The sequence below is a fragment of the Plutella xylostella genome, chromosome 8 (genome assembly GCF_932276165.1).
Source record: "Plutella xylostella chromosome 8, ilPluXylo3.1, whole genome shotgun sequence".
Lineage (NCBI taxonomy): Eukaryota > Metazoa > Arthropoda > Insecta > Lepidoptera > Plutellidae > Plutella > Plutella xylostella.
The window spans coordinates 603,233-622,135 of NC_063988.1; the positions used below are offsets into that span (position 1 = coordinate 603,233).

General features: G+C 38.6%; 1 protein-coding gene across 3 annotated transcripts in view; it reads left to right on the forward strand.

The window, feature by feature from the left end:
* Positions 1–18,903, forward strand: part of LOC105384338 (protein real-time) — a 64,899-nt gene that overhangs the window by 7,220 nt on the left and 38,776 nt on the right. For all 3 annotated transcript variants that reach the window (XM_048622763.1, XM_048622762.1, XM_048622764.1), the window contains exons 2-3: positions 15,012–15,161; positions 16,505–16,636. In XM_048622763.1, coding sequence (XP_048478720.1) covers positions 15,012–15,161; positions 16,505–16,636 — 282 coding nt within the window. The remainder of the gene's footprint in view (positions 1–15,011; positions 15,162–16,504; positions 16,637–18,903) is intronic.

Below are 18,903 nucleotides of genomic sequence, written 5' to 3' on the forward strand. Positions count from 1 at the left end.
TAGAAACCTCTAGTGACGGTGCGACATGTCGTCGTCGCCAGAAATTCTGTCGCCAGCCGCGAAATTAACACCTAAACCTATAAACCTAAGCTACACCTTATATAAATTTTCCAATACATTCCATTTTCAATTTGTTTTTAATCTTCGCTTGATAAATGGGGAATTTTGAAGAGTATGTCGAGAGACAAATCTTATTTTTGGTAGCTTACTCTATCTTGATATGAACACTATTGTTGTGATTGCCTTTTGGTGTCGATCACATAAAGACTAACGAATTAAAACTTGTGAGAAGTTTAAAAACCGACTGTAAGTTGTGTGAATTCACCATATTGCTTACAGCACCACCACCAAATGCGCTGAATAATTGATGTCTCAAGCAACGGCCCTCATTTGTACCTACCTAGTACCTAATACTATTACGCGGGTACTTTTTAACCATCGATTTTTATACCTAGTGACCTAGACTTGATAACTGTACTTAGAATTTAAATGTTGTGCCTATCAAGGTGAGCACATTGTATTTCTTGTTTTATAACTTGACTTGCCACTTCGATTGTGTTGGACTGGTACTTTCTTCAGAAGTAAGTACTTTCTCTTGATTATTTGTTGATGATTTTTGTTTATCGTCTGTGCCGACACTTGATGTTGGATAAAAATATGTATGTCTTTATAATTCAGGATTTTGCAATTAAAAGTTCATTTGTACAAGGGGCCGTCCATTAATCACGTGAGGCTCAAAGGGGGGGGGGAGGGGGTACTGAAAACCTCACGAAACATCACGAGGGGGGAGGGGGGGTTCTCGTTAAACATCACGTGTATTAATTTTTTGTGAAAAATTAGGTATTTCTGAACCGATATTTTGGCCGGCGCAAAAAAATTTACGATTTGTACCTATTATGAGTATGACCTATATTTTTTCTAGTCGAAAATTGCCTTTACATAGACTTCCATAAAAATACACGTGATCCAGGGGGGGGGGAGGGGGGGTTTGTCCCAAACCTCACCAAATATCACCAGGGGGGAGGGGGGGGTCAAAAAATTAGAAAAACGACCTCACGTGATTAATGGACGGCCCCCAACTACTTGCATTCTACATGTTTACTTTGTATGCATTTTGTCATTCAGACATTGTCATGGGGAGCTAACTCTATAACCAAAGCTATGAAAATATAAACCCTGAAATGATAAAACGGTAGCTACAAATAGTTAGTTGGCCAAGTGGAAGCCATTAGAACTTGCAACTTTTACTGAACTAACTGTTGGCATTGAAAGTGTAATGTTTTGCAAGATCAACAAGTCAGACTGGTCTGTCGAAACGATACCGGTTACTATCATAGTAAATAGTAACGAATAACTAGATTTTTCGGTGAAAACAAATTCTGTTGCAGTTCATTCTGGTATGTTGGTTCCAGAAAAGTACCAAGATTCAAAGACGGTGATTTTAAGTTGTAGTCAGACTGGGATATAGGACTCCAAGAGTTTTAGGTACATCTGATTTTGGGGCATTTGCAAATTGAATGCAGTTGCGACGTAGACGAGCCTTTTAAGCCGGTGCCGAAATCATGTTGCTGTTCACACCCACGTAAACGCCCCATTACGTTACTTACGGCTACCTTAATATACCTGACACACAGGTCTATGAAAAAGGATTTAAACTCCAATACAAGCCATATAAACATATACTTATTATACATATGTAACGGCTAGTTCGTTAGATAATATATTATTATGATCTAATCAAGACCTGTATTCTATTAGAGAAAGTGATTCTGAAGAGGATACAAACCGGTTGTACAGTTTCTTTAATTTCACCAGGATCGAGATTATCAATCAATAACTCTTTCAGATAACAAAATAACCTAATGTTGACAAATATTTATGTACGGAGCCCTTGTGTAAATTGACTAGATTGACATAATTAACCTGCGGGTCAGCATTGTTTACGATCTTAAATAAACTCTAAAGTAGAATTCCAAGATAAAGCCATAAATATATTCTCGTAGTAGTGTTTGATAAATATTTAATAGAACTACGTAGGAGGAGATAGTATATCAGCAGGATGTTGAAAGAAGTGAAACGTCCTTTATCTCCTATTTAAACTGGGTTTATAAAAAACGCAATTACACAGTAAAGTTCGATGCATCCGTTTTGAGCATGCGATGCCTGAAAAGGGCAGATATAGGGAGCCTACTTGAAATAAGAAGTTTCAGAGAACTCTGATGCAATCGGTAGTTTTATTACAAAGAAGAAGAGTTGCTTTTAGCTGCTTAAATTACGTTTTCTTGAAGCTAGATTGAGGACCCTCTGTACTAGCGAAAACCCATGTATTTATCAAAGAGACACTAAACAAATATCGAAACCTCCGTTTTTCATAAATGTAACTATAAATATAATTTATGTAGTTCACTCCAGCTCACACAGAAGTAAATAAACGCTTGCTACTCGTATATCTTGCGATTACGTTTTCGCGATAGTTTTCATCAGTAACCGGACCGGTTCTGCTCCGCGACCGGTTCATCGGGTTCGAATCCCGTCCCGTACTCGCCGCGTGTCGCTTCCTGCAACTGACCCAGTTCTCTGCACGCTAATGTGTAGTGGTGGAGCGAGAGTAGTCTCGTGGGAATGAAAACAAACTTACAGTGAAGCGTCAGTTTAACTGCCAGTCGCAATAAGTATGTCTAATCTAATGTATAGAAGTCCGTAGTGATCGGTTCGGTAAGGGAAACGGAAAGAAATAAAAAGTAGGTACTGTCGACTAACCTTCCAATAGCGAATCGGCAATAGGAGAACGGTTGTGGAATCGTATATTGACTGGTACCTAGTTACTTTCATAATGTAGTCAGTATCCTGGCAGTAAGGAATTCACCATCATCATCATCAGCCCGTAATCGGCCACTACCTAGATAGGCTTCTTCCAAGGAGCGTTGTTTTTACCAATACTTCAGCACTAAAGTCAAGCCTTAAAACACCAGACGTTGTTTAAACGTTAAATTAAGATTAATGACACTTGATACACCTTGAATACACATCTGGGAAGCTCGGGTGAACGACACATACACATCACACAACACACATATTTGCATAGAGTGTTGACGAAAGCCGAAAATATTCACCTAGCACGCACCGCGGCGCTTTCGTAACACGACAGATATTGGCAATGACCTTGCGGCTGTCTGTTTGTTTGTCGCTTGTCTACGTACAGCGAAATGGTGTAAATAGTTGATGGAGACTTGTCTGTAAACACACTTACGTATTCCACGCTGGTGAGGCAGTTCGAGGAAATTAATAGCTGTACAAATAGGTACATGGTTTTGGCTTCAAAACTGTTTGTAGGGGTTCATTTTCCTTAAATAGATAGGTAGTAGTATAGCTTTATTGTACTTGTTTGATCTAAGAACAATATACAACAAGCGGCCTTATCGCTAACAGCGATTATTCCAGGCAACCTTATAGATTTCTGGAAGTTACTGTTAACTGAATTATAATTATTATGCTTAATTAGTAAAAGTCGTTAATCTCAATTTCAGCTCCGTGTTATAATTTGAATCTAAAATAGGCCATCAACTTCTTGATTAACTTAATGAAGCTGTAAGGCTTTAATCTTAATTATTGTTAAGCCTAATCTATAGGTATAACTTGAATAATGACTGAAATATTATTTATTATAATGAAAATTAGTTCAGTTTGCCTGTAAACATTTAATTTAGAATCCTTTGTTTCGCTGAAATGTCGGAGAAATGGGTTGGAGTTTTACAAAAGAACGGAATCTTTTGTAAGGCTCACTTGTCGTGATAAGGTTGTCTTGCCGTGAAATCTTTACAAATTAGATTTCCTGGTTTCTCTCAGGTTTTTTATACTTTTCTGTTTGAGAGACAAAAGCAATCGGTGTAAGGTGTAAGTATGTAACTCAGCAAAATTATTTCAAACGCTTAGATTACGATTATTTTAAACTTTGATTATTAATGCTGTTGTTTTAGTTTCTCCTTTAATCTTCTATTGAAATACATATATATTGACCGCAGCGGCCTGCGTCATCAGCCAGTGATTATAGCATTACGGTTGCCATGTTGCATTCTCGCAGAGGTCACTGTTTTTATACTGACTTCTAATATAAAACATAACCTTTTCAGGCCAAGAGGGTTACTTTAGCTTCACAAAATTGGACAGAACGGGAGCTGCCATGCAATCGGTACTTTTAATCCAACGAGATAGAATCGAGTTAGTGCAGCACCGCTCTGAACCTAAGTGTTTCGTAAAATAGAGTGACCCCCTATAGCGTGACCGCCCGTTCCCCCTGACCCTTACACGAGCCGTGGGAGGACCTTTAAAATAACTTGAACTCATAAGTTTTGAATGACTGCATATAAGCTAAGAATACACTAGATGAAGTCGTAAGAAAATAAAACTGAAAATGAAAATGAAAATGAAAAGCATTTATTAACACCAGATAAAAAAACAATAAACATTACAATTAAAATTAAAACGGTGGAGAATTAACAGACAGATATTATCGGTGTCCCCTACACTAGGTAAAACCCGTATCGTGGGGGACAGTAGGCAGATTAAACAGAAAGTGTTCACAGATTATCAGCAGGTGGCACTACATTTGTAAACTCAAATTTAGTGGCTTTGACATTATTAAAAACTAAAAATTACTAACAAATTATACTATGTTATCGAATTAAAAACTAACAATTAAATGCTTTCTTAAACCTAAACAATTTATATAAACCTAATTACAGGTAACGCTCCCTCTGTACATATATATAGATAAATAGTAGGTATAGCTAATATAAATATGTACCTATCATATATACATTATATTTATAGATAAATCATATATATTATATATAAGTAATACAATAAAATAAAATAAAATAAAATTCTGATTAATATTTAATGTTATACCTATTTTTTTATTAAAAGTATATCCTCCGTTTCTTCGTAATTTAAATTGGTAAGCCATCTTTTAAATTGGACTTTGGCTTCTTTTATAGTTGCATCTTTAACTTTGCAGACTTTTGTTGCTATATTGTAAGTGTGTGGTCGGAGAAACTTAGGGAATCTTTGTGCAAAGCTTGTATTTGTGGCATGAACGGGAATTTTGAAAGTCCTTTTTGCTAGCCAATTTGCGTAGTTTGTTGAGTTAATTGTATCACGGTGAGTTTGTAAACATGTACGAAATATGAACAATTGTCTGACGGTCAGAACCTGGCATTCAGTATATAATTGAGAGGTGGGATATCTTTTGGGCTTGTTCATCATAACTTTAAGAATTGAGCGCTGTGCTCTTTCCAAAGCCAACATGTATGTTTTAGATGAACCACCCCAGCAGGTAATGCAATAGCCTAAAACAGATTGACAAAGTGCTGTGTAAACATTAAGCAAAGTCTCTTTGTCTGCACTATTGCGAAGCAAACGCATAATATTTATTAATTTCCTTGCTCTTCCGGATATGTACTCAATATGCTTAGAAAAGTTTACCTTTTCATCCAACACTACACCAAGGTATTTAAGAGAAGGTACCCTTCCAATAGCTTCACAGGAACAATGTTGCGATAGATTATTGCATGTGTGCATTTTTAAAAGTCGACCTGGATCTGGCTGTGAAGCTTTTGTTTTGTGAAAACTTAAATATTGAGTTTTTGACAAGTTTAGTGTGAGTAGATTATTTCCAAGCCAGGTAGCAGTTTTAGCTAAGCCAATCTCAGCACCTTTGTAGGTCTCTTCCCAATCTTTTCCGGTAAAAAGAATGGCCGTATCATCTGCATAACATATAATTTTTGAATTGTCTGTTTTACTTATAACTGTGCTAATATCGTTCATATATATTATAAATAGTGTTGGCCCTAGGATACTACCTTGTGGTACGCCATACTTGATTGGCATAGGACTACTTGATGTGTCTGATATTTTGGTAACCTGTTTTCTGTTATCAAGGTAGCTTTCGAACCAGGATAACGGTTGACCTCTGATTCCGAGGTTTTCCAATTTTTGTTTAAGTATTGGTATCGAGACTGTGTCAAATGCCTTTGCAAGGTCAAGAAACACGCCGAGACAGCACCTTCCATCATCTAAGTGCGTTGTAACGGTATCTATGAGAAGTGAAACTGCGTGTTCTGTAGATCGTCCGCGTCTGAAGCCAAATTGAGAATTAGACAGAAGGTCATTTTGTTCAAGGTACTTAACGAGTTGATTATTGACAATTTTTTCGAGTAATTTCGAGACAACGGAAAGCAAAGAAATAGGTCTGTAATTTGAGGGAATGCTTTTATCTCCTGATTTGTATATCGGTGTTACTGATGCTGTAACACAAGGTTGGTATAGGAAAGATTGATCTAACGGTAATTTAGGTTTTCTGAATGCCTATCCTAATGGCTATGATATTTTTCGCGCTATTATAACTTTAATAACAATAGAAAAATAACTTATTTCAAAGTTCAGTACATCTAAGTAACAGAACATACATCTAACATTTTTAGGTGTATCATCAAACCACTACCATTAAATAACTATGAACCATTTCCACCAAAACATCATGTCGTAGTTACGGCACGCTGCGAACAGTCCAAGGTTGGCATCGTTTCCTCATACTCGTAACTCGTCAGCTGGTGTGGTGTGGAATGTGAGCGAGCTATTCGCCTTTATCAATGTACTTTAGTGTACCCAGTGTATACTACTAGAGAAGATAAATCACTTGTGGCTCCAAAGAATTCACTGGTATACAAATAAGTAAATACAATACCTAGAGTTGAATCTAAACGGATTTATTTTTGTTTTTTTAAAGATATCTTTTCATGTCTGCCTTTCGAATCTGCAGTACAATTCTGCAACTTCAATGCTGAACCCTAACCCCCTTATTCATAGAATTTTTGTCCCTCTGTTATTCAGAACAAATTGTTCTTTGACAGAGAGGGACAGAACAGTTCAATAGCTAAAACGTCCTATAAGTTTTCTATGAATAAGGGGGATAGAGTGAACGAGCCGCCTAGCAGCTTTGCAGAAAAAACATAGTTTGGGAGGCCATTTTGAAATTTGCCCCTGTTGGCCGTTTAGTTGCAGAATAGCGTCCGATATAACTGTACGCGACTAACTTGCGACTGTGACCTGATTTCACGCAGACGCTATTGTGCGCCGAATTCTTTGATCCGTCTGTTCTTGTCTTGTGATTTCTCCAGTACAGACTGTCCCGAAAATAACAAACCTTAGTCAGTAACTGGTGTTTGTCTTTGATCCTTATTTTATTTGTTATTCAACCTTGGACCTAGTAGACGTGGGAAAACTGAACAAATCGCAAGACTCTCACGCGACTACACAGAGATCCAGCTGAGATGACTGGATCAATCTGGATTTGTCTGGTTTAATCCGCTTGCTAGTACAAGGGGGAACAAGTGGTAATAGACAGGGAGATTACAGGCTACGTTGCTGACACGTGCATGCTATTGTCTTGTATGGTATGAGATACATATCCCGGTGCAATTGCTGCAGGGCCCCTAGTACGGGATTTGCTATTTTTGAAAACTAAATTTGTTTATGTTTTCTCCTGTCATCTGCATACATTATCTGTCAAAAGTTTCATGATAGTTTACGCAAGAGGCGCCACTTAGTATGCGAGAAAACGTAAACTTTTATAGTTTTCGGCAAACTATCAAACCTGTACTAGACCCCCGGAAATTTAAAAGTAAGATTAATTGAAGGACCATGAATAGCTGGTGATAGAAGGCTGATAAATCTGAAGATTAATTGAAATCGGTTGATGGATGGAGGGTTTATCCCCTGACGCTCGATACTCGTGCTCGTGAATGGAAGATTTCCTTTGAAACGTGTAATTTAATGGGAAACTTATCAATAACTTTGTAGCAATTTACTCAATCAGCTTTCAAGGTCTCCTGTTAAGATTTGAGAAACTATTCCCACCGTTATACAGTGTATTAATTTTGTACGGAATGTGTGGTATTTAGGCTATGCAGCAGGAATCTGGACCTGCCAACTGATGGTCTCTATCCAGGCGGTACTGAACAACGAGCATGTCTGAAAGACCTGCAGGGTTACGTAACCGGGTCTAAGTATCTTAAATAAGATTTTCTTCTTAATCCGAAAAACAACACACTGTATAGTGACCCCCTAAAGCTACCTGAAATCCGTTACTCCCGTACCGTCGAAGAAATCCGCATTTTTCTATTTTAATTTCGACAGCAACTTTTCTCGGAAAACCCAAGTTAAAGAGCATTTTTGGTTCATCAAGTCTTGTCGTTATATTTTTTTCTTGGAATCAAACGGTACCTTGGTAATTATAATGATCGAAAAGTTCATAATAATGAGAATTCGATATCCCGTTACAGTTGAAATCATTTGTTTTGTAATTTACAAATTTGCCACAGTTTATTTAAATGTAGGCTTCGTGGAAACAGTATTATCTTTTATTGGCAAATTACTGCCGTTTTCGATGGCAACTAGTAGGTTATTATTATTAGTGTATCCTAACTAATATTATAAATGCGAAAGTAACTGTGTCTGTCTGTCTGTTACTCTTTCACGCGAAAACTACTGAACGGATTTGAATGAAATTCGGTATACATATGGTCTAGACCCTGAGAAAGAACATAGGCTACTTTTTATCCCGGAATTCCCACGGGATAACTTTTTAAGGCGAAGCGAAGCTCGCGGGAACAGCTAGTTTTGTATATTTTAGGCATCATCACCTAATTATTCATGTATAGAAAACGAAAGCAGGCTACTCGGGAATCCGTTCCAACAAGCTGCAATCAATAGTTCAATCGCCACCCACAGAACTATGAATAGTGCCACTTGAAAGAACAATAGACCTCTCAGCCCGACACTGACCGTGGGAGTTGTGACGTAGAACTGGAAACTGTGACGTCACAACTAGCCACACGACTATAACCCTTATTGCAGTGGTTATAAAGTTTGTGAAGTTAAGGCGGGATCGAGATGGTTAATTTTTCGTTCATTTCTGTCTTTCATTCGAAATGATACGTGTGAACACCAAATGATCGCCCCTTTACTAATGTTGAACGCAATTTGATACCCCGACCAATCCAGTTGTGTGAATGTAAATAATACTAATAGATGTTGTGCAGATGATGTATTAAAAAGAGCGGTGGTAGCTCAGTCGGGTAAGCGTCCGCTTCTCACGCCAGAGATGCGGGTTCGATCCCGGCGCTGACATGTACCAATGAGTTCTTTTAACTTAAGTACAATGTATACCATCGCTCTTACGGTGAAGGAAAACATCGTGAGGAAACCTGCATATCTAGATCTAGCACATCTAGATATGTGAACCCACCAACCCGCAGTGGACCAGCGTGGTGGGAAATGGTCCAAGCTTAGGAAGGCAGTTTAGACCTTGGGGATATGCACAAAGGTTCCATTCGAGAGAGCCAGGTGCAGGTACTTACACCCCCACAGAGAATAGAATAGAATAGATGTATTAATATTTCATGCAAATACCGGTACATTCGCTTGGAATATGAAAGGCGTAAATGATGAATGTGGCTGCTATAAATAATAAAATACTGTAGCAGATTTTATGAATTAAGTCTCGATATCAGCATGGAAACTCATTCATTGCGATAAACTTCAGTCGTGTACCCGCTCCGTCCCGATAACCTTACATACACTACACTCGCAAGCAATGAAAAATGTCCAGTGACAATAGCACCAAATTAATCCTAAACGGGAAAGTTTTAATGACGCCGCGCCTCTGCAATATTGATAGTCTTCCCCCGGTGACTGTCTTACCCACAAAGCAAATACATCTTTGTGGTCTTACCCCACCTTCCTATAAATATTGTATTCCAATTTTACGACCGAATGGCGTAGTGGTTAGTGACCCTGACTACTGAGCCGATGGTCCCGGGTTCGATCCCCGGCTGGGGCAGATATTTGTTTAAACACAGATATTTGTTCTCAGGTCTTGGATGTGCCCGTAATATGCCAATAGGCCCGCCCCCTATTACATTGGGACTAACATAACACTCTGGCGAAAAGTGGGTGCAGCAATGCACCTCTGCCTACCCCGCAAGGGAGTACATTAGTACAAGGCGTGAGTGCGTGCGTGCGTGTCAAATTTTATATGAAATGTTTTATAAAATTGGGACCATTTAGTGGAACTTTTTCTTTGCTCGCGAGTGTATGTAAGGATATCGGACTGCCTCGTCAGAGATTAACAGGCACAAACGTTTTTATAAATGCAGCATTACTATACATTCATAAACTATTTATCCTTCATATAACATCAACTCTATCCAATCAAAAATACATTTTATGGATCCTACCATAAAAAGAATAACAATCCGGTAAAACCTTAAAAAGTTGCTCACCTATTGTAACTTATTAGTCCTAGTTTAGTTATAACCTAGACATGTCTATAGCAGTAGTATTGAATACTGGTACTGTATCCTCAATTCTAAAAAAATCACTAAAAATACTCTTGCAAGATGTTTGTTGTGAAGGCAATTAACATGCTTGTGTTATATTTATACTAAGCCATCACTGTGATTTTCCAACTTTGCTTCTTAGCATACTATGGAAAGAAATAAAATTTCTTACATTATTTATTAGTTTAGTAAGTATTTTGTAAGTTTATAAATATTCCCCATCCTACTACATAGACAAGCTGAACTGTTTGTGTTATGAAACTGTTCAAGCTAGATCAAGCAACATCTTTGTTTGAGTTTCAGGCTTTGAAGATTATTTACAAACAACCCAGATTATGTGCTTTTCTAAGGAAACTCATCTTCATGTAACTATTGAATGACTATGTATATATATATATATATGTGTGTACTGTTTGTATTCCTTTACCAATAAATAAATTAAAAGATGGATATTCATAATGCTCTCATGCTCACCTGATAAGTCCTTCCTACGGGGTATTCAAAAGTGACTCGCGAGTGAGACACCCATTTTTAGTTACGATACAAGTCCCCCGACCAATGGTAGACAAGGTATGACGTCACGAGCCCCTGCTAATGCAGCGTGGGCGGTAATCCCCTAAATGAGTTGCTTACGTCACCGATAAGGAGGAAGCCTTGTTGAGTGATTGCCTGATTAGGTACGGTTGAAAAAAAAAGGTCGGGACTTTTATTCGAACGAATATCATCCTCTTTATAATCCGTAGTTAATACTGAATCCTCTGCTACGCCAACTCCTGGACAAACTTATTTATATATTGACGTGTTTAAATTTAAAGTAGGGCTACAAAATGGTGTATTTGCTCTTTGTAAACAATTCCTGAAATATTTTCCTTTTACAGAACGGAATCCAATTTAATAAACCAGTTTTCCAGTAACGCGATTTTCTACTGAAGAGTGTTTTGTAGAAAAGTTTTTAACTTTCCCGAGCTTTATCAATTTTTATTTTGTTAGAGCGTAACTGATGTACGTTTTAATCTTAGTGATATTATTATACCTGCATGGTCCAAATGGACGTCATCATCTAAGTGGATTGAATAGTAATTCCATCAATATGCAATAACATAAGAAGGGTTTTCAGGGAAGAGCTTGTTACACATAGCACAGGTGATGGGCCAATTTTAGGTAATTTTTACAAACTCAATGACCCATGTATCAGCGAAAACCATTCGTAAGCAAAATTTGGTCTGCAACAGTAAAAATTAACTGTGCCAAACCTGACGCTCACCGAAACCGAGTCACGTGCGCCCTTCGACGGCCCACCACCAGTGGAAACTCAACTCGCCGCCACTCACACTAGAGTTCAAGGTGCGGGCGAAAGGAAACGAAATCGGCTCATTACAAAATGTTACGATCGGAACTCGGTGCGTGGTATAGACGCATATTATCGACTGTTTAGTTAAATACCGGCTGATAAGACGATTAATTGACTTCGCCTTGAACTGACGATATATTTTTGTTGTTGGATTGAATGTGAACAAGTTAAATAGCATCAATAGTATTTCAGGAAACGAAAGAAGCTAACCATAGTGACCATCACTTAACTTGAACGGCTTAACCGATTTTGATTAACGAATATCGTAGCTACGTAGCAAACAAAAATACATTGAAATAATTTCAAAGCCATATGGTGACAGTTTCAAATTATAACACCCCTATTTTAATTGTACCAGCAACAACCCGTACAGTACAATGATCGCGCGACGACGCGAGTGTGTCAATAGCATCGCAATCACACAAAATTGAATATTTAGTAACGAGTGTAACGCACGCGTGAGCACGGAGCTTCAGTTTAGAAACCGAGATATTTCGCGATGAAGGGCGTTGGAACAATGCAGGGTCTTCTGTAGGTAATGGACGGATGTCGTGCTGGATTCCGGTAAATAGGACTAGCTAGGCATCGTCTACATCACATAGCTAAAAAAATATACACTGTGGGATGAAAAAGATAGATAAATTATGTATGGTATATTCTTTATTCATAGTACACTTTACCCTTTGCATCGCAATATATATCCTTCAAACCCAAAGGTTGCCTGGAAGAAATCGCTTTAAGCGATAAGGCATTTGTACATATGTGTTAGATTTAGTCTTTTGTAATTTTTGCCTTCTATTATTTGGACAGGACGCTACCAAACTTATAGTAGCTACAAAAGATTTCTTACAGACTTTTTAGGGTTCCGTAGCCAAAATGGCAAAAACGGAACCCTTATAGTTTCGTCATGTCCGTCTGTCCGTCTGTCACAGCCGATTTACTCGGAAACTATAAGTACTACAGTGATGAAATTTGATGGGAATATGTGTTGTATGAACCGCTACAAAAATATGACACTAAATAGTAAAAAAAAGAATTGGGGGTGGGGCCCCCCATACATGTAACTGAGGGATGAAATTTTTTTTTTCGATGTACATACCCGTGTGGGGTATCAATGGAAAGGTCTTTTAAAATGATATAAAGTTTTCTAAAAAACATTTTTCTTAAAGTGAACGGTTTTTGAGATATCAGCTCTCAAAGTCGTAAAAAGTATGTCCCCCCCCCTCTATTTTTATAACTACGGGGTATAAAATTCTAAAAAAATAGAGGTGATGCATGCTAATTAACTCTTTCAACGATTTTTGGTTTGATCAAAGTATCTCTTATAGTTTTTGAGATAGGTTGATTTAACTGTAATTTTGCTGCTACGGAACCCTTTGTGCGCGAGCCCGACTCGCACTTGGCCGGTTTTTTTTGTTTTTGTTTTTAGTTAGATATTATATGTCCTATAGTCCTACCTAATCTTGTTTTTTAATACTTTGTATTTAATGATCCATTTATCGCTGATCATAATATTGAGCAGGTCAAGGTCTTATTTACCTATTATTTTTAATTTTAAATACTTACGCATACAATCAATATAATTATTTACCTAGAGCTATCTCTTACATATTCATAATTTTAGGTAACTCATGTGTGTAACATTAACATTGCCCCGTGGCCGATATGTTATTATCATAATTTGGGAGTAATTACAATACTATTATGAAAATTATAGTTTGAATAATATAGAGAGCACGTGTGAAAAGTCACTAATGTCTCACGATTAAAGGGGTAAAGGGGGGCATTACATTTAAAAGGGCAAATGGCACACATATCACTTTGCAAAGCAAGCTTCTAAAAACATTGAAAGGAGACACGTAGCCCAGCAGTGGGAACGTGATGGGATGTGATGATGATGATGATAAAAGCTCCACAGAAATGTGCTTGGCCTACGTAGGTGTACCTAATAATAATTTACCTTTATAATACGCCCGCGGCAGCCTCGAAAGAGGTCAGTGGAAAATTTGAACACCTGAAAATGTGATAGCGGGCCGAGCATATTTCACGGTGAACAATTTCCCAAACATATTATCTTTACGTACCGTTTTTATTATCATGTCCTCGCCCCGAGCGTACATAGAATGAACGCAGTGGGGAACCAGAGGATGTTATTATATATTGGACACACATCTAAACGGACCGATTCTCTGAATTCGATTTAAAAAAATATATATTTTTCGTCAATCGTGCTATGTACATTCATATCCAATTCTCAGCTGTTTAGTATGTAGTTCTGAGGTCTGAGGTGTGTCAGCCTCAGCCTGCTCCCAACTTTTTGTAGGAGGAACATAAAACGTAATGATAGCAGTTGTGCAATGTTGTGTAATGATGCAACGCATGCCCTACAGACAGTCTGACAGAAGTAGTATGTAAATCAGAAGAAAAAAGTCGATTACCTATCTATCGATATTAGAAAAAATAGTTATTGTAATTTGTAAGGGCCAACACCCTTACAATAACGTCAACATACTTAATCTTTTCAGTACCGACTCAGACCATTTGATGACATCCACAGGAGTCTGCGCTTAATCTTCTTACACTCTTCAGGCTATTAAACTCAGCCGTCGTTGTAAACACGAGGAGGCTTAAGGGCTTACACTTTTATTTAACGGATTTTATAGGGTTTCTTAGGGATAGGTATGACGTTAGATATTAAAACATTTACTACTATTTAAGACTGCTATTTTAAATAATCAAGAAAAACCTGAAAACTCTGCAAAATCATGTAATGTTAACCTCTACGTAAGCAGAGGTGGCGGGTTTTTTTACCGCCGCTAAGGCAGTTTATGTACTCTCGATTATTTTTTATGTGAGCTATAAATGTAAAGGTGCCTGGGAACGAGCGTGCTAAAGCGGCGTGTGCGGTGCTGTGCTACGTTCGGGACGTAGCACAGCACCGCACACGCCGCTTTATTTACGCCCTTCGATTGGCGCTGGCCGTGGGATCCAATGAATGCAAAAATATCTGATCGATCTGATCTTTTTTCATGTGCCTAACCACCGTAGTGCAAATATCTATCATACCATAGGTCAGGCGCAAACATTGACCATCCCATTCATGTACCTACTTCTACCATAGTCACGTAGTTAACCAGAACCCTCTTCCCTTACACATCATAGTGCAAAGATCTCGCCCTACATCAGGCGCAAACATCTATCCCATTCACGTACCTACTTCTACCGTAGTCATGTAGTTAACCGTAGTCTTCTTCTTACAGGCGTACGAGCGCCGCTTCCCGGCGTGCCCGCAGATCCCGGTGGTGGTGGACTGCGCCATCACGGACGACTCGTGGTCGGCGGACAGCTCGCAGCGACACACCACCAGGAAGTGCCAGCTCAACGTGGACGCGCCCTACCTCATGAAGAAGGTCAGTTGGGTTTCAACAGTGGGGTTACTACTACCGAACATTAGCTATTAACAATCCATAAGCAGCGTCTGTTGTATGGATCGGACAGATGTTTGACAAGCGAGCGACGTCGGTTATGGTTTGTTAATTGCTAATGTGTCGGTGGTGGTACGGTAGGTTGTTTGCAAAACGGAAAACGTTTTGTTATCTTTCATAATTATGATAGTACACGATAGGTTTAGCTAGACTCTTGTATGTAACAATAAAATGTATACTTTCATAGTTTAAGCAAACTATCAAACCTGTACAAGAAGTACAGTAGTCAGTACAGTAGGCCTAGGACGGGCTTTGGTATAGGAAGTACCGCTTTCTTGCATTCAATGCAGCGCGTATAGCGGAAACTTTCATAATACTTTTGACAGGCTGTGGAAGCCACTCCCGGAATAACCTTGATGGTTGAATAGAGATGTCTTGTATCTGATAGCAGCGTAATGGGAAAAGAAGTCGGCTTAGATCACGGAAGAATAATTAATTAACTTCGTTGACAAAACAAGTCTCATTTCTCATTGCTACAGTAGGTACAAAACTAAAGAAAAATATCCTCTACAAATGTTGTTTAGCAACATAAGGAATAATTTGGTTTATAATTTAATATGTTACTCCTGCTAAGATCAAGGTTGAACCCGTGAAGACCCGTGGGACTTGCGCCCTGGAAACAAGGTAATCTTGATGAGGAAATTGCATTGAGAAACAAGCTCTTTAGCGCCCTCCCTCGCGGGGTGTTCCATTTGCGAGTTTACTTCGTGCGTGTGTCTTGTTTGTATGTAAGATGAAAATATATTAATGGTAGGTATACGTGTTATACATATTGTGTTATGTATTTTAATGGAAATACATGAACTACGTTCTCACGTATTCTTAGTGAAGGTTTTGAAAGTTTACGCAAACAAAAAGTTTCAGTTTTCTTCTATTATTATAGTGCAAGTGAAAATTTAAACTATCTAACTTAGCTTCTTTTAAAACAGATCACGGTAAATGTCGGCAGACAGATGAAAACGCAAATATTTCAAATTAGCTTAAATTTTACAATAGATATAGCACATACAGTTACATCTTTCTGTAACATATTTCAGTTTTGTTATATTTACGACTAGGGTTACCAACTCCGCTGAAATATACATACTGTAACAACTTTTAGTTGGTCTTCCACCGTATAATACAAGTATAGGTGTATGAGTTGTATGACTCAATTACTATAACGTCTCTTCTTTCCTCGTATGCCGTCGAATGCTATTGATATAACGTCCCGTCTTTCCCCGTATACCGTATGCTGCCAAATACTCTAAACTTCGGGTCTCCCACAGATGGTGGGCGTGGACTACATCTACTTCAACCAGAAGAACCACCTGGACCTGGCAGCGCGCGTGCTGCTCATCGAGGCCACCAACGAGACCTTCGCCTCCAAGGTCGTCGTCATCGAGAAGTGCAAGTACTATGTGAGTATAGCAAGCAATCCTAATAAACTATTATTATAAATCGAAATTAACTGTAACTACTGAACGGATTTGAATAAAATTTGGCATACATATGGTCTAGACCCTGAGAAAGAACATAGGCTACTTTTTATCCCGGAATTCCCACGGGAAAACTTTTTAAGGCGAAGCGAAGCTCGCGGGCACAGCTAGAGTGTGCAATAAATAAGCCCCCCCGAGTTACGTATCAAGTGTATTTTATATGCGTTCGGTGCACCCTGGGCAGTATGCGACTGCCTTTTTTCTGACTGGCTTTTCTTTTCACCACTATGACAAGCCGTCCCTAGACGGGCTCTACGGTCTAGTGTTTGTCACCGGCACGCTAAGAAGGAGTCCATGGCCCGATTCCAAATATAAAATTATATTTTTTTTACTTATAGGTACTTACTTGTTAAACGTATTTAAAAAACCCTTATAAAGGCGCAAAGTACTATTAGATATTTTTGCGCTGATGCCCATAATTGCTTATCAGAAGGCGGGATGCTAAACGTTGTAGCTACAAAAGGCATAGGCACACATTAAATGATCTATGAATGAATGAACAAACTCGAGCATAAAGATTAGTGTTGCCCAAATTCAGTCTTGGTCTTGCAGTCTTGGTCTTGTTCTTGCGTTTTTGCAAGACCAAGACCAAGAACAAGACCGCGTATTTTTAGCAAGACCAAGACCAAGACTGACCGTGCAAGACTTGAGCAAGAACAAGACATAGCCTGCAAGACTCTTGCGTCTTGCAGAGCGCTATTTCACTGAGTAGTTAGGTGTAACAGTTCGGTGTATAGGTAAGTACGCTTAGGAATTCTATGAGATGCAAAAAACTGTATCAAAGAAAATGAAAAACTGGACCTATGCGCATTACGACTAATACCATAAACATAGCGAATAAAAAAATATCTATTAAAATCAAAAAATAAACTTTAATAAATAGTAATAGACTAATAGGTAATTGCAAGACTTGCAAGACTCTTGCTGCAAGACCAAGACCAAGACTGGGAGCGCAAGACCAAGACCAAGACCAAGACCAGGTGTATTGGCGCAAGACCAAGACCAAGACCAGGTGTATTGGCGCAAGACCAAGACCAAGACTGGCTAAGTCTCGTCTTGTTCTTGCATTTGGGCAACACTAATAAAGATTAATGAGAGGTAATTGCGACGATTGCGGTGCAGTACCGACACTTCACATGACAAAAATTCACACTAATATACGACATTTCAGCCACCGTTATTGTCACGCATTGTTTTCAGGTGTTATACAAGTAGGTTCACCTGTTGTGGAACCTACAATATTAGGATGATTTCCATGCATGCATTCATCCATTCATGATCCATCCATGGATCTTAATAACTTTCCAACTCCAATGTTTTGGAAAATAGGTAAAAGTTACAGATAATACTTCTAGTAGTATAATTTATTTTTGGTACTTATTATGCTCAGCTATAGTCAGCTAAGTATATATATATTTTCGGTTTGTGCTCATTAGTTCTACTGGCTGGTTCCGCTGTGAATAATGTTCACTCTAGTTCCGCTCAGACAAATAGGTAAATTATTTATACATATATGGCATCAACGACTGTCTCTTAGGGTGTATGTACAATGTACGGTGGCCTGCGCCTAAAAGTATACAGCCGGAGTTTTTAAAATAGCGATCTCAAGCTCACATGCTGCTCAAGCACATCCACATAAACACCACTGCTACACACATCACACACAACACGTCCCCGGATTTATAACAGATGTAGCTGGTCCCTTCATCATCAGGGATCGCTATTTTAAAAACTCCGCCTGTATACTTTTAGGCGCAGGCCACCGTACATAGAGATTGTAGATTGTAAATAAAGGCCGGTCAGGACTCGAAATCGGTGTCTGTGATCTATTATTCAGTATAGTAATCGCTGCACCGCTCACCTGCTGAACTTGTGGTGTGAACTTGACCATGAAATATTTACTACAGTGTTGTGAAGATCTCTCTTGAGATTGCCCTTGCAGTTAGGGGAATCCTCGACTTACGAAAAGCAATATGAGAAACTACCCTTCACCCTCCGAAGTTCATCAAAATCGGATCAAGATTTGCCCTTGAAAAAGAACGTGTATTTCCTTCAAATGTTTGCACTTGGGTAAGGTCAGGTATTATACTGATGAAAATCACACCCACATAGGATAGTATACCTTAGTCAAGTCATTATGTTAGCATTAGTCAAAGGTGCATTCGTGATCTGCCATGTTTACATTAATT